A 13,783-nucleotide genomic window follows, 5' to 3' on the forward strand; every position below is an offset into this window, starting at 1 on the left:
AGCCTTCACTCACACCCACTGATGGCACCGAATGATCAGGACTGGCATGCCAGGTGCCAGCAGCAGGTGCGAGCGGCAGCTCTGGTGCCGGCTGTGGGTGCAAGCAGGGCCATTGCTGGCAGCAAGCACAAGTGGTGGCTGCTGGCCCCGATAGCCCCTCAGGAGCAGAGAGAGGTGGAGAAAGCCTGAGGAGCAATTGGGGCCAGTAGCCGCTACTTGCACCTGCTGATGGCCCCAAGAGCAGGTGTGAGCGGGGCCAGCACCAGCAGCAGGTCTGAGCAGCGGGCTGGACCACAGCATGTGGGAGCAAAGAATTTTCAGTAACCACCAGAGGCTCACCCTATGACAGTGACGGGTGCCCTGCCTTGGTCTGGTGCCCCCGCTCACCTTTTTCACCATTCTGCTGATGCCCACCATGTTCTGCATGCGCCCCTGGTGGTCAGGCATGTCAGAGCAACCAGTTCTGCCGTTCAGTCTATTTGCATATTAGCCTTTTATTATATAGGATTGTGTCTAAATGAGAATTCTGAAAACTACCTAATTGCCTCTTTTTTTTTTTGTCCTTAGTTATGGGCTTGTTTGCTTCCCAGAAGCATATAATAGTTAATAGCACTGCAAAAGTTTCCAGGTGGTAGGCAAGTAGCTTGAATAAAACTCCAAGTTTTAAATATTTCATTTTATTAAGAAACTACTATTTCTTGGCATCAAACTAAATTCATTTTTAAAATGTATATATAAGGAACAGGACAGACACTTTCAATAAGTGGGGTTGGAAAAACTGGATAGCACATGTAAATAATAGTCTGGACCATCTTATACTATTAACATGGAAATTAACCTAAAATAAATTAAAAAATGTAAGACCTAAAACCATAAAAATCCTAGAAGCAAACAGGCAGTGAGCTCCTTGTTATCAGTCTAGGTGATGAATTTTTTAATCTGACACCAAATGCAAAAGCAAAAATAAACAAGTGGGACTACACCAAACTAAAATGCTTCTGCAAATCAAAGAAAACCATCAATAAAATGAAAAGGCAACCTACTGAATAGAAAATATTTACAAATCATAGATCTGCTAAGGGATTACTATCCAAAATATATAACAAAATCTTACAACTCAATAGCAAAAAAGCAAACAATCCGATTAAAAAATGGGCAGAATATCTGAATAGACATTTTTCCAAAGAAGACACACAAATGGTGAAAAGGTACATGATATGAAAAGATGTTCAACATCACTACTCATCAGAGAAATGTACAAATAAGATTAACTTCACACCTTTTAGAATGACTAGTATAAAAAAAAAAAAGACTAACAAGTGCTGGTGAGGAAGTGGTGAGATTATAAATTAGTGCAACCACTATGAAAAATAGTATAGTTTCCTCAAAAATTTAAAGATAGAACTACAATATGACCAAGCAATTCTACTTCTGGATATTTAGCCAAAGAAAACAAAAACATTAACTTGAAAAGATCAATGCACCTCCATGTTTATTGCAGCATTATTTACAATAGCCAAGATGTGGAAACAACTTAGGTGTCCATTGATGGATGAGTGAATAAAAAAAGTGGTGTATACAGAGAAAAACACCATATGCTATCACTTACCTGTATTTTCCAGCGTATAAGACGACCCACTAATTTTACAGTTAGAACATAGGTTTAGGCCTATATTCGCTGTATAAGACTACCCCCCACTTCAAAGAAAAGACTTACTTTGCCGTCAAGATCTGCAGGTAATTTTTGTGCAATTTTGGTCTTTTGCCCCCAATTTTCGGTTGACTTTTTTCTTTTCAAAGGTCGTCTTATACGCCGGAAAATACGGTATGTGTGGAATCCAAACGACAAATGAGTAAACAAAACCCAAGCTCATAAAAAGAGAACAGTTGGTGACTGCCACAGTAAAGGGTGGTAGGATGGTTGAAATGTGTGAAGAGGATTCCTCAAAAGGTAGAAACTTAGTTATAAAAGAAATAAGTCCTGGTATACTGTACAACATGGTGACTATCCTATATAATAAAAAGCTAATATGCAAATTGTCCCCTCAGGAGTTTGACCGGGAGACTGGGAATTCTATTGCTCACTATGATGTGTGCTGATCACCAGGGGGCGGCACAAAAATGGCAGGTGACCAGCAGCAGCCGCAGGGCACTGAGGGAGCGAGGGAAGGAGGAGGTGGGGAGGTGGAAAACCTGATCAGCCCTGATCACCAGCCAGGCCTAGGGACCCTACCCATGCATGAACTTTGTGCACCTGGCCTCTAGTAGTTAATAATATTGTATTGCATATTTGAAAGTTGCTAAGAGAGTAGATCTTAAAAGTTCTCATTAAAAAAAAAATTTAACTATGTATGGTGACAGATGTTAACTAGACTCCTATGATTATTTTTCAATGTATACAAATATCAAATTATGTTGTACCCCTAAAATTACTATAATGTTACATGCAGATTATACCTCAATTTAAAAAGATAAGACATGTGGGAATTTTTGTCTCAATCAGAGGGTAAATAAAATACATAATTTGTACTGAAAAGTTGTCTTAAAGCATGGGAAATTTCCCTAAATATAAACTTTAATTGATTGTGTTTTTTAAATCTTATTTCATTTCTCTGGGTACATTCATTTTCTAATGAAAATTTATAAATTGATGGAAAGATTAAAAATCAAATACATATGTTAATAGGTCAATAAAGTTCGAATTGTGCAATTAAGGAAAAAAAAGAACACCACATATTTATAAACAGTTAATGTGATAAAATCTAAAGTTATGATAAACTAATGATATGTGTGGCTGAATCTAAAATTTAGTAGGATTTATAAACTATTTTACATAGTTCTAAGTAAAAGAAACATTTCATATTGAATATCCTATTGTCATAAATAAAGAAAACACTTCTCTTTGATGTATTCACTAGATAATTGCCGTGTTTGGTTTAGTAAGGAAATTTATGTGACAAGGAAAAATATTAAATTTATAAACATGTACATACTTGAATGGGCTTTCAATAGATGTTGTTGTGACTTTAAAGTGCTTGTATCTTCTGGCATTCATTCTTTCATTTGTAGTAATACCTAAACATGATATCTAAGAGAGAAGGAAAGAAAGCCATTAATTCTCTGAGTATTTAATGTAAATAAATTAATGAACTCTCAAGGTAAGGATGGAGAAAAAAATGATGAAGTCTGCTTTTGGTTTTCAATTAGGAGAATATCAAACTAGTTCACAAAATATCATTTTGATTCCATGAAAAAGAGCTCATAAAATGGGGAGTATATTTAATAAAACAGGTTACGTGGCATTGTGCGCATGGAGAGATGGACACTGTACACAGAACACCTTAATCACCCCTTTAAGAATAAGCTTTTAAAAAATTACTTAATTTAATAAAAGACAAATGTTGATATTTGTTGGTAATAAAACATTATTATTAAAATGTACACATATTTGATCGCATCATCAATCTAAGCTTACAATTATATCCAATTAGATGTATTCGAATCAGGAAAAACAGAAATAAAAAGTTCTGTCAAGAGTAGTATTCAAAGTCAAAAGTTCTTAAAAAAAAAAAAAAAAAAAGAGGGAGAAGAGGAGGAGAAAAGTACAAAGAGAAAGTAAGTTAAAATTATATTCTTTGAAATGTAAGAGTGAGTGGAAAGAGAATACATTATTGTCTTTTAAGCAAGAAGTGAATTTTAAGTTTTGAATCGGTACACTAAAGAGCAAATAATGCACTTGCACGTACCTGGTACATCTGACACATGAGTAACACCGCCACCCACATGAAATGAAACACACTGTTCAGAAACATCCAAAACATCCAAGGCGAACATGTGGCAATTTGGGTAATATATGTCCAAAATCCATCCTTGGTGTAAGTGGTCTCACAGTGGAGTCCCCAATCTAAAATCAGAAAAGCACTCACATTTACTCAATAATCACCCAAGCACCTGTGCAGACATTTGTGGTAGGCACTGCTTAAAAAACATGATCCAAGCCCTGGCCAGGTGGCTCAGTTGGTTGGAGCAATGTCCCATACACCAAAAAGGTTGCAGGTCTGATTCTCAGTCAGGTTACATGCCAAAGTTGTGGGTTTGGTCCCCAGATGGGGTGCATACAGAAGATAACTGATTTCTCTTTCTCAAAAAAGCTGAAGCCAACACAATAAACATAACCTTGCATGAGGCTTAAAATAAAAAAGGGCTGCCCCCCTAAAAAGAAACCCAAAACAAAAAGCATGATCTAAGAGTCTAGCTTTAATTAGTGACTTTCAATGCACATTTTTAATAGTCTTAGATGATCCCATTATACATTAGTGAAAAATGTGTGTGTGCGTTTTGGGGTTTAGGGCAAGGGTTGGGAGGTGTAGGGATTGGGGAAAAAAAAAAAAAAAAAAAAAAAAAAGAGAAAACAGGAACAAATGGTTAACGTTGTGGTGGTGACTGCTGGTGGAGGTGAGAAGGGAGGGTGGAGGTGGAAAGGACATGGGATAAATGGCGATGGAAAAAATAAATAAAAAGTAAAATAAAAACAAAAAACAAAAATCACATCAGAAATGGAAAGCAAAGCAGCCAATCTTTAAAAAAACAAACAAACACACCACTGTGTTGTAACAATATTCAGATGTTATTTGATGGATACTATACACACATATTTGAGGACATAAGTTTCTTTTTTATTAGGGCAATAAGAGATTACTCTTAATATCTGTGTGTGTAGGAGAACCAGGAAATCATCCTTCCAAGATTTATTTTTAAGCTGGAATCTAATACATCTTTATGCTAAGTACCACCAAGACCTGCATAGTAACTAATATATTCATTTAAACTCTTTCCAATTTATGTTTTCAATGCAATAAAACCCCCAAAATTCCTCTAAGGTACTAAACTTATATGATCAAGTGAATGACAAATTATTCTTAAAAGAGTAATTTCTAATATCTTTTAATATTCTCTAGTAGGTAATAATTACCTCACTTCTCAAAATATTTCAAGTTCTCTGCGAATTTAACTTCAACTATCTTTTACCAACTGTTTGGTAAGAAAGAGCAACTAGCAAAATCACAAAATCTATAAACTGCTAGAGTAAAGCAAGCAAATGATGTAAAAAAGTACTATACATTTAACCCAGAAGCTTTCAAAGCCTAGTAAGCCAACACGTTTTTCAGGGACACACATATTAAACAACAGTTAGTTAAATGATCATTCTGTTGCTTATACTATAAGTTAAACATTATTGATAATTCTATTATCTGTTTTTTCTTTATGCTTCATTACAGTGCGATGCCCCAAACCAAAATTTTTAGTTAAAAGACTTTTGTCATTTTCATATTGTTGTTAACATGGTAAGCATGAGTATGAAAACACTTTTGTTTTTAAGAGAGAGAAAAAACCTAGTGTACTCACAAGAAATACAACCATAAATCATCCAACAGATCATAAAAAGTAAGAAGAACAGGTAGCCCATAAAGTATCTATGGTTGCCTGCACCTAGAAACAACAAAAAAGCAAATTTTTTCAGCTAAGAAAACAACAACTGGCAACACAGCAGGGGTGGGAAGAATTAGGAGGAGGGAAGGAATACCATGAAAGGTGTGATACAACTGAGACGATAATTACACACATTAATTATTTTAGAAAATGTCCTTCAAGAAAATTAATGATTTCACTAAAGTCTTAATATAAGAATGCCTATTATAACAACATACAAAAATGTGATGACTACAATGATACTCATTTTGAAGGCAAAAGAGTCTCAAAGAATCAAGTCACAATTCTGAGCTTTAATGCTCCTCTTTGTGATGTTAAAATATCCCTATTTTAGCTTTACTTTTGTAAACTTCATAATCCAACTTTTCAAAGGTTTCTCCCCATCAGTTACACAGTCTTTGTAATGTTTCCGTGCTGTCACCTCAAGAAATCCCAGGGCCATCTCTCAGATCACTCAGCTCATCTCCTCAGACTCCATCATTCTTGAACACTGAATTATGTGGAGTTCTTATCTGTCATTCCTTTTTTCCTCTGTGCATTATATCCTTTCAAATATTTCTATTGACTTACTTTCTCTAGTTTAACAGCAACAACAAAAACACTATCTGGTCAAAATTGGTTTGGCTCAGTGGATAGGGCGTCGGCCTGCGGACTGAAAGGTACCAAGTTGATTCTGGTCAAGGGCATGTACCTTAGTTGCAGGCAAATCCCCAGTGTGGGGTGTGCAGGAGGCAGCTGATAGATAGATGTATCTCTCTCATCGATGTTTCTAACTATCTCTCTCCCTTCCTCTCTGTAAAAAATCAATAAAAAATATATTTAAAAAAAATACCATCTGCCTCCTTTTCAAATTCACTATTATCCCATGGAGAAAATAGGAAAGAGTAGGCATCAGAAAAAATTGATAGAGAAATGCTATCAATCTTTTCTAGACACTGATTTTAAGCACATTCTCTCAACTGAGCTGCTTAATTAGGGAGTTAGGGGGAGTGAGTGCAGTAAGGTACAGGAATGAACTTTCTACTATCAGCTTTAATATTATACTTTATTAATTACGTAAACTTAAATAAACAATATATTTAGAAATTTCTAATAAAACTTACCTACACAGTTACCCACCCATGGGCAATGATGATCAAATTTTGCTATACAGCGGTTGCACACACCACAATGTTTGGACCTCACTGGTTTCCGTATCTGTTAATAGGCATGTTAAAAGATTATAAAAGGCACTAAATCTTGGACAGGAGAGCAGAACATTTATTTTCTCAAAGTATAACTATGGAAAAAAACAACTATATTTTTGGAAAAGAATTATACCAAGGTTTCCAAGGGTAAAACAAAACAATTTCAACTGTAACAACAAAGTTAAAAGGATAAGGCTACTCTAGAATATAAACTCTTAAGAATGAAGTAGAATTTCCAATTTTCTGTTTGGATGAATGGTACTATTTTAATTCATATCCCTCAAATTTTTGAATAATAAAAACACTACTTTCCAGGCTTCTAAATGAAAATTTATTGTAATTACTGGTCATGATATTAGTTGTTCTTTAATAAAATGAAATTGTTCTTTAGTAAAAGAAAGGTCAAATTAGAAGTGAATAAAAGCTTTTAGAATTCAAAATCATTTAATATGAATCTTCCCATATTCTAACAAAAAATGTAAGTGTAACATGTATTTCTCTTTTAGTGCCTCCTGCGATCTCAGTTTCAGGTATAGACATACCCTGCAATGCATGGCTATATCTAAGAAAGTACAATATGCTTAGGAAGTTTAGGTAGTCCCTATTTCTTGCAAAACAAAATATAAATACATTATTCAGCTTCTGACAAGCAATAAAGAGTTCATGTTTATGTTTTAATGTTTTAACTATTGTGAAATATTTTACTCTATATTAGTCTAAATCAGCCAAGTGAATACAAGAACTCAGTAGTAATCTTTGAAGGGACTGGTAGTCCCAGTTCTGGGTATAAAGCAAAAAGCTAAAGTGATTAAACTATGTTAGAAACAAAATTTATAATATCCTTCATTGGTATTTTAACAAAAGCACTGCCATTTCCCCAATAATATGCATGAGGTTATACACAATTCTAAGGTCCTAAGAAGAAAACCTAAATGGACTCTGCAGTTCTTACATATACTAATATGATCTGTGGATCAAAGAAAAGGGTAAGTTAGTCTTTACCACAGATAATGTGGCTACATCTATTTAGGAGAAAGAAGCAGGATATATTAAGTAAATTTACTCTCTCCTTGAACCCTCAGCTACATTTCCCCTCTGGGAATTCACTTGTCAATGAATTCTGAACTAGACTGACGGAGGCCCTGAATATAGTAGTCTCTTCATTTCCCTTACAAAGTAATTGTTTTTTAGAAAATTGTGATCTAGTTGTATCTCCTTAGAGACTTGCCTATTTATTAAAGTAAAAGATACCCATATAATGACAAATACTCTGTTGAATTTGAATCATTTCATAACATGTATGTTCTTACTTTACAAAACCAAATTACCTACCCAGGAGTATATGGCTTATAAAAATATATTATAAAACATTTACACTATGATGGCAAAAATAGTTTTGTTCTTGTTATTAAATATTTGTCTAACAATAAAACTGTACTGACTGACTCTATAAAGAATTTGTTTGCCATATGGCAAACACATTAGCAATGCATTCTTAACTTTATAGGACAGAATAATTTCCACAGAACAGGCTATAAAAACATTCTATAGGTTAAAAATGCCAAACGTAAATAATCCATTGTAAGCATAGAAACAAAAACTATTTTTTAAAGAATGCTTGAAAGTAGCAGCCTAAAGTTGCTAGTATATATTTTGAATACTCAAAACCATGACTGTTTGGTCAATGAATATTAAGTGAAGCAACTTAAGGAATCTGTAGCACCAGAGCTCAGTTTTAAAAACTCATTCCATAATCCTAATCTATTTTATTATTCAAATGTTAAGACATCAGTTCAATTGCAAAGGTATTGTATAAAAGAGCATTTAGTTTCAGGTACAATTTGAAGGTATTTCAATTTCCATGTAGAAAAACATGGTAACCATTGTAGCAATTTACACACTTTTCACAAGAATTATAAAAATTAAAGCAGAAAATAATAAAAACTGAAAAGTTAATCTTTAGAAATTTGATGTCTATAATAAAATAATGTCAATATTACCATAGCTATTGGTAATGCTATCTAATTTCATACATATCTTTATCTATGACCTGGTTGAAGATAACAATTTTTAATATCGATAAAATAGTGCTCAAACTTGCATAACATTCTAATATGGACAGACTGATGTATTTAAAAATATACAGTGTTAGGGATCATACTAAATCTTTGATCTTAAAGACATTATTACTTAGTTTTTTATTTGTTGAATTGCATTTTAAGAGAGAGGAAGAGAGTAAGAATGAATTTCGATGAATGACATCTCTGAACAGATCTACAGTCAAGTTCTATCAGGGAGAATAAGCACACTGGGAAGGAGACATCGTGTTACCATCTTTCCTCTTGTATCACTTTTTTGGAGGGCACGAAATGTGCTCAGCAAAGAACATCTTCTCTTTGTTTCCCACACCCTCTATGCTATGCCACTGCTAGGAGAAGAGGATAGATGGAAGAATGAAGAAAAAAAAATACTACCAAACAGGTACTGCAGAATATACTGAGGTCCAGACTTCCTGTCTCTGCAAGTTCAACTATTGTCTGTAAATTAAAAATATATATTTTACTCAAAACTGAACAATGTTCACCAACTACTGTGCCATCAATAACAATCTATCAACATGATGTTCATCTTCAAGTAACCAATGTTTTCAGCTCAAATAAAATTTTCCATTCATTTACTTATGCTATTTCACCACAGTATGAATATAGGAGTTTTGTCCCTTGGATATATGAAAAGGCTGATCCTAAACTTAGTTATGGGAACATTCCTCTGAGAATAAAACTAAGTTACCTACCCTAACAGTTGGTCCTGAATCTTCAGAACTGGATTATGACTAAGGAAATCTGTCAAACCAATTATTAGTAGTAATGTCTGAAGAATACTATAACATAACAGTAGAAATCTCCTAGAAAAGGGGGGATTGGGCCATAAGAACATGCCAGTGTTTTAGTCTACTGTTGGCAGACATAATTCATCAGAATTTGTTTCATTTTTTTTTTAATTGGTTAAAATAGGTATTTTCCATATGTCCATAACTAGTGCTTAAAGTAATAAAATTGGCTTCATAAGTACCTGTGTTACAGGTGAGGGGTGCCCAGGATTATACATACAAATATTTCGGTTATTGTGATGACATATCTGCAATATCAACCAATTTATTGGCCTTTCAATTTACGAAGTCTTTCAACAAACATCTACTGAAGGCATATTATTTGTGGAGGGTTTACAGAGATGTTTAAAATACTGTATCCACATCTCAAAGCAATCCCAATAGCCTTATGAATAAGCAAAGCATGAAAGTATCAATTGTTATGGAAGTGTAAGGACAGGCATCACAAGAGCACCAACTATACATCTGTTTGTTTTGAAACTTCTTTGGTTTGAAAATTCTAAACAATAGCTTCTTCCTTTGTACTCTAATATCTACCATAACTACTGGTAATTTGGCAGTGAAACTCATGTGACTAGATTGTTTCTTGCTACCTTTTTCTTTTGCTCTTCTGTAGCTTTTATTATCCCTGGATCAGATTTCCAAGACTTCCCAAAATTGTAGAAAAGTGCAACACTATTGGCAAGGAATGGAAGATGGATAAATAAAAAGTTGAGATGTACTTAAAGTTAAGGAATCTAAAGAGCCAATGAGTTACTCTTATAGGAAATTTATAATCCATAAAATGTTATCACAAAAAAAAAAAAGCCCACCTACCAATCAAAAAATACAAACGATTTATTTATTACATGAAATAGATTATTTACATCTACTATCCAAGCTGGTTTATCTATTTTGTAAACATCAAATGAGATATTTTCCATATGCCCATAACTAAATGTAAAAAGTAAAAATATGAATTCGGTTTTTTTTTTAAATATAATTTTATTGATTTCAGAGAGGAAGGGAGAGGGGAAAGATAGAAACATCAATGATGAGAGAGAATCACTGATCAAGAGAATCACTGATTGGCTGTCTCTTGTACACCTCCTACTGGGGATAGAGCCCACAACCTGGGCATATGTCCTTGAGCAGAATCAAACCCAGGACCCTTCAGTCCACAAACCAATGCTCTATCCACTGAGCCAAACCAGCTAAGGCAAAAATGTGAATTCTTTATAAATATTAAATCATGTAGGCTTATCTACTTTTTAAAATTCATCAAGTACACTAAAACTTCATTGACTAGTTCATTTTTAAATGATTATTTCTTCTGACAAAAATGAAGGGACTTCTCATGTTCAAAGTTATTATCATACTAGTGGCCTGGTGCATGGATTCATGCATATTGAAAGGGAAACTAGTGCAGGTAAACCAGATTCAGGGTCGACAGGGCCCCAGAGGCAAGCTAACCCATGGCCGATTCTGAGAGGAATCAGGCTTCTTCCTCCTTCCTCTCTGAGCCGGGGGTGTGGGGAAACCAGATTCAGGGCTGACAGGGCTCTAGCAGCCACTTAACATACAGGTCGGAGCATCTGCCCCCTGGTGGTCACTGCACATGAAAGCTACTGGTCGAACAGCTGAATAGTCACTTAGGCTTTTATATATATCTATACTAATAAAAGGGTAATATATTAAGTAGACATGGAGACCTTCCAGGAGACCTCCCTGACGTCCTTCTAGACAAAACCATGATGGCAGGGCCAAGGCAGAGGCAGTTAGGTGCAATCAGGCCAGGAGGAGAAGTTGGGGGTGATCAGGCCAGTGGTAGGGGCCAGTTGGGGGTGAGCAGACTGGCAGTGGGGGGCAGTTGGGGGCAATCAGGCTGGCAGGCAGAGTGGTTAGGGGTGATAAGGCAGGCAGGAAAGTGGTTAGGAGCCAGTCGACCCGGATTGCAAGAGGGATGTCTGGCTGCTGGTTTAGGCCCCATCCTCTGGCAGCCAGACATCCCCCAAGGGATCCTAGATTGGAGAGGGTGCAGGCCCGGCTGAGGGACAACCCCCACCGCCATGCATGAATTTTGTGCATTGGGCCACTAGTGTATATATCTATATATCTATATTCATATAGAGATAGATTAGAATCTTTATATAGCTACCAAACTCTTTTTTTTTTTTTAAATATATTTTATTGATTTCTCACAGAGAGGAAGGGAGAGAGATAGAGAGCTAGAAACATCGATGAGAGAGAAACATTGACCAGCTGCCTCTTGCACACCCCCTACCGGGGATGTGCCCGCAACTGATGTACATGCCCTTGACCAGAATCAAACCTGGGACCTTTCAGTCCGCAGACCTACGCTCCACCATTGAGCCAAACCGGTTTTGGCTAGCTACCAAACTCTTGAGATATCACTCACATATTTAAAAGATTGCTTTCAAATTCTCTCCTTTACCCTTTTTGAAAACATTCAAGCTAACCTTAATTTTAGAAAAGATATTTATAAAGTTGCTTAAAACAGAAATAGTTTCTATGGTCATATTTTTCTATCTAATAAAAATATAAAAATGTACTAGGCATTTAAAATGCATTAGGAAATATAAGGCAATGTTTTTTGAGCAATTCTGAAACACAAAAATCTGGAATACTAAGATTCCATTTTCCATATTTTATGTAAGAAAGTATCATACAACAATTTTGTAAGACTTTTGGACATGATTATATATATATATATACATATACACACACACACACACACACACACACACACACACACACACTGTTTACATTTCTTATGAAGCACAGAAAAAAGAACAGCTTTTTGAATAAAATAATCCTATATTTGTTTGGTAAATACCCAAACACTAAATAACCTCATAAAATATAGTAGTATATTTTTCAGAGACAGTACTTTTATTTATAATAGTTTCAAAATGTAAAATAAAAGACCATCTTTAATAACTTCAGAGAAACTTTTGCTCATGTGCACAAAAAATATTCAAGAATATTTATAACAATATTGTTGGTGGTGATTGGATACCTAAAGAAAGGTACTAACAAACATAGAGGATATTAGAAGGAAACCAGGAAAGATATACAAAAAAACTGAAGAAGTAGAAAAAATATTTAAGAGAAAAATACGTAAGAGAATGGTGAAAATGATATTTTTGCACTCTCTTCATTTTTATATATATTGTATAATCATTCCAGGCTCTAAAGTTCTTCACATCTATCTTTAGTTTAAAAACTTAGTTGACCTTAAAACCTAATTGATAATCATTTATTTTTAAACACAAAGAATTTCTAATAACCTACAGTCAATATTTCAAAATTGCTGCCCAGCCTCGGTGGCTCAGTGGTTGAGCATCACTCTATGAACCAGGAGGCCATGGTTCATTGATTCCTTGTCAGGGTATATGCCAGGGTTTCGAGCTGGATCCCTAGTAGGGAGCATGCAGGAGGCAGACGATGAATGATTCTCTCTCATCATTGATGTTTCTATCTCTCCCTTTCCTTCCTCTCTGAAATAAAAATAAATAAATAAGAAGTGGTGGCAACCACAGTAGACTGTACTGGGTATGACAGTGAATTTCAGAGTTGATTATTATAAAAGAAGCATAGTCAATAAAATTTTCAAATAAATAAAAGAACAACAAAATAAAATCACGCATGAATCTAACATCCAGAGATAATCATTGCTAAAATTTTATGTAGTCACTTTCAGTTCATATCCTTTGTGCATTTTAAAATTAGAATCATTCTGTAAACATAATTTATAACATTTTTATTATATCCTAAGTATCAGCCCATTTCAAGTCTATAAAAGCATTTTAATAGCTATTTTATCTCATTCCATATCCAGTATAACTGATAAAACTATCCTTATATTAAGGTTGGATATTTAGGTTTTCTCTATTATAATAGTACTATGATAAACATCCTAGTAAATAAATCTTTGATCTTAACCCTGATTACTTAATTATGAATAAGTGATTAAGAGATCAAAGGATTTTAAAGCTCTTTGTGCTGTTTGCCAAATTGCTTTAAAGGAAGGTTTATGAATTTAAAGTTATTCTATATCAGGTCAAAGTACTAATTCTACACCAGACTTGATAATCACCTACCTATGTGACTCTGAGCAAGACATACAATTTCTCAGAAACTCAATTTATCCATCAGTTAGAAATTGGCATTAAAATTTGTGCATTTTGCTTTTTCTAATCTTAAAAAATTGTTC

The 13,783-nt window shown here is 34.6% G+C and overlaps 1 protein-coding gene across 2 annotated transcripts in view; it reads right to left on the minus strand.

The window, feature by feature from the left end:
• Positions 1 to 13,783, minus strand: part of ZDHHC17 (zDHHC palmitoyltransferase 17) — an 83,027-nt gene that overhangs the window by 3,664 nt on the left and 65,580 nt on the right. For both annotated transcript variants that reach the window (XM_084876292.1, XM_084876293.1), the window contains 6 exons: positions 10,161 to 10,283; positions 9,152 to 9,214; positions 6,594 to 6,687; positions 5,407 to 5,490; positions 3,747 to 3,904; positions 2,994 to 3,088 (listed from right to left, as the gene is read on the minus strand). In XM_084876292.1, the coding sequence (XP_084732418.1) occupies positions 2,994 to 3,088; positions 3,747 to 3,904; positions 5,407 to 5,490; positions 6,594 to 6,687; positions 9,152 to 9,214; positions 10,161 to 10,283 (617 nt within the window). The remainder of the gene's footprint in view (positions 1 to 2,993; positions 3,089 to 3,746; positions 3,905 to 5,406; positions 5,491 to 6,593; positions 6,688 to 9,151; positions 9,215 to 10,160; positions 10,284 to 13,783) is intronic.

Source organism: Pipistrellus hanaki (genome assembly GCF_964339955.1).
Source record: "Pipistrellus hanaki genome assembly, chromosome: 3".
Lineage (NCBI taxonomy): Eukaryota > Metazoa > Chordata > Mammalia > Chiroptera > Vespertilionidae > Pipistrellus > Pipistrellus hanaki.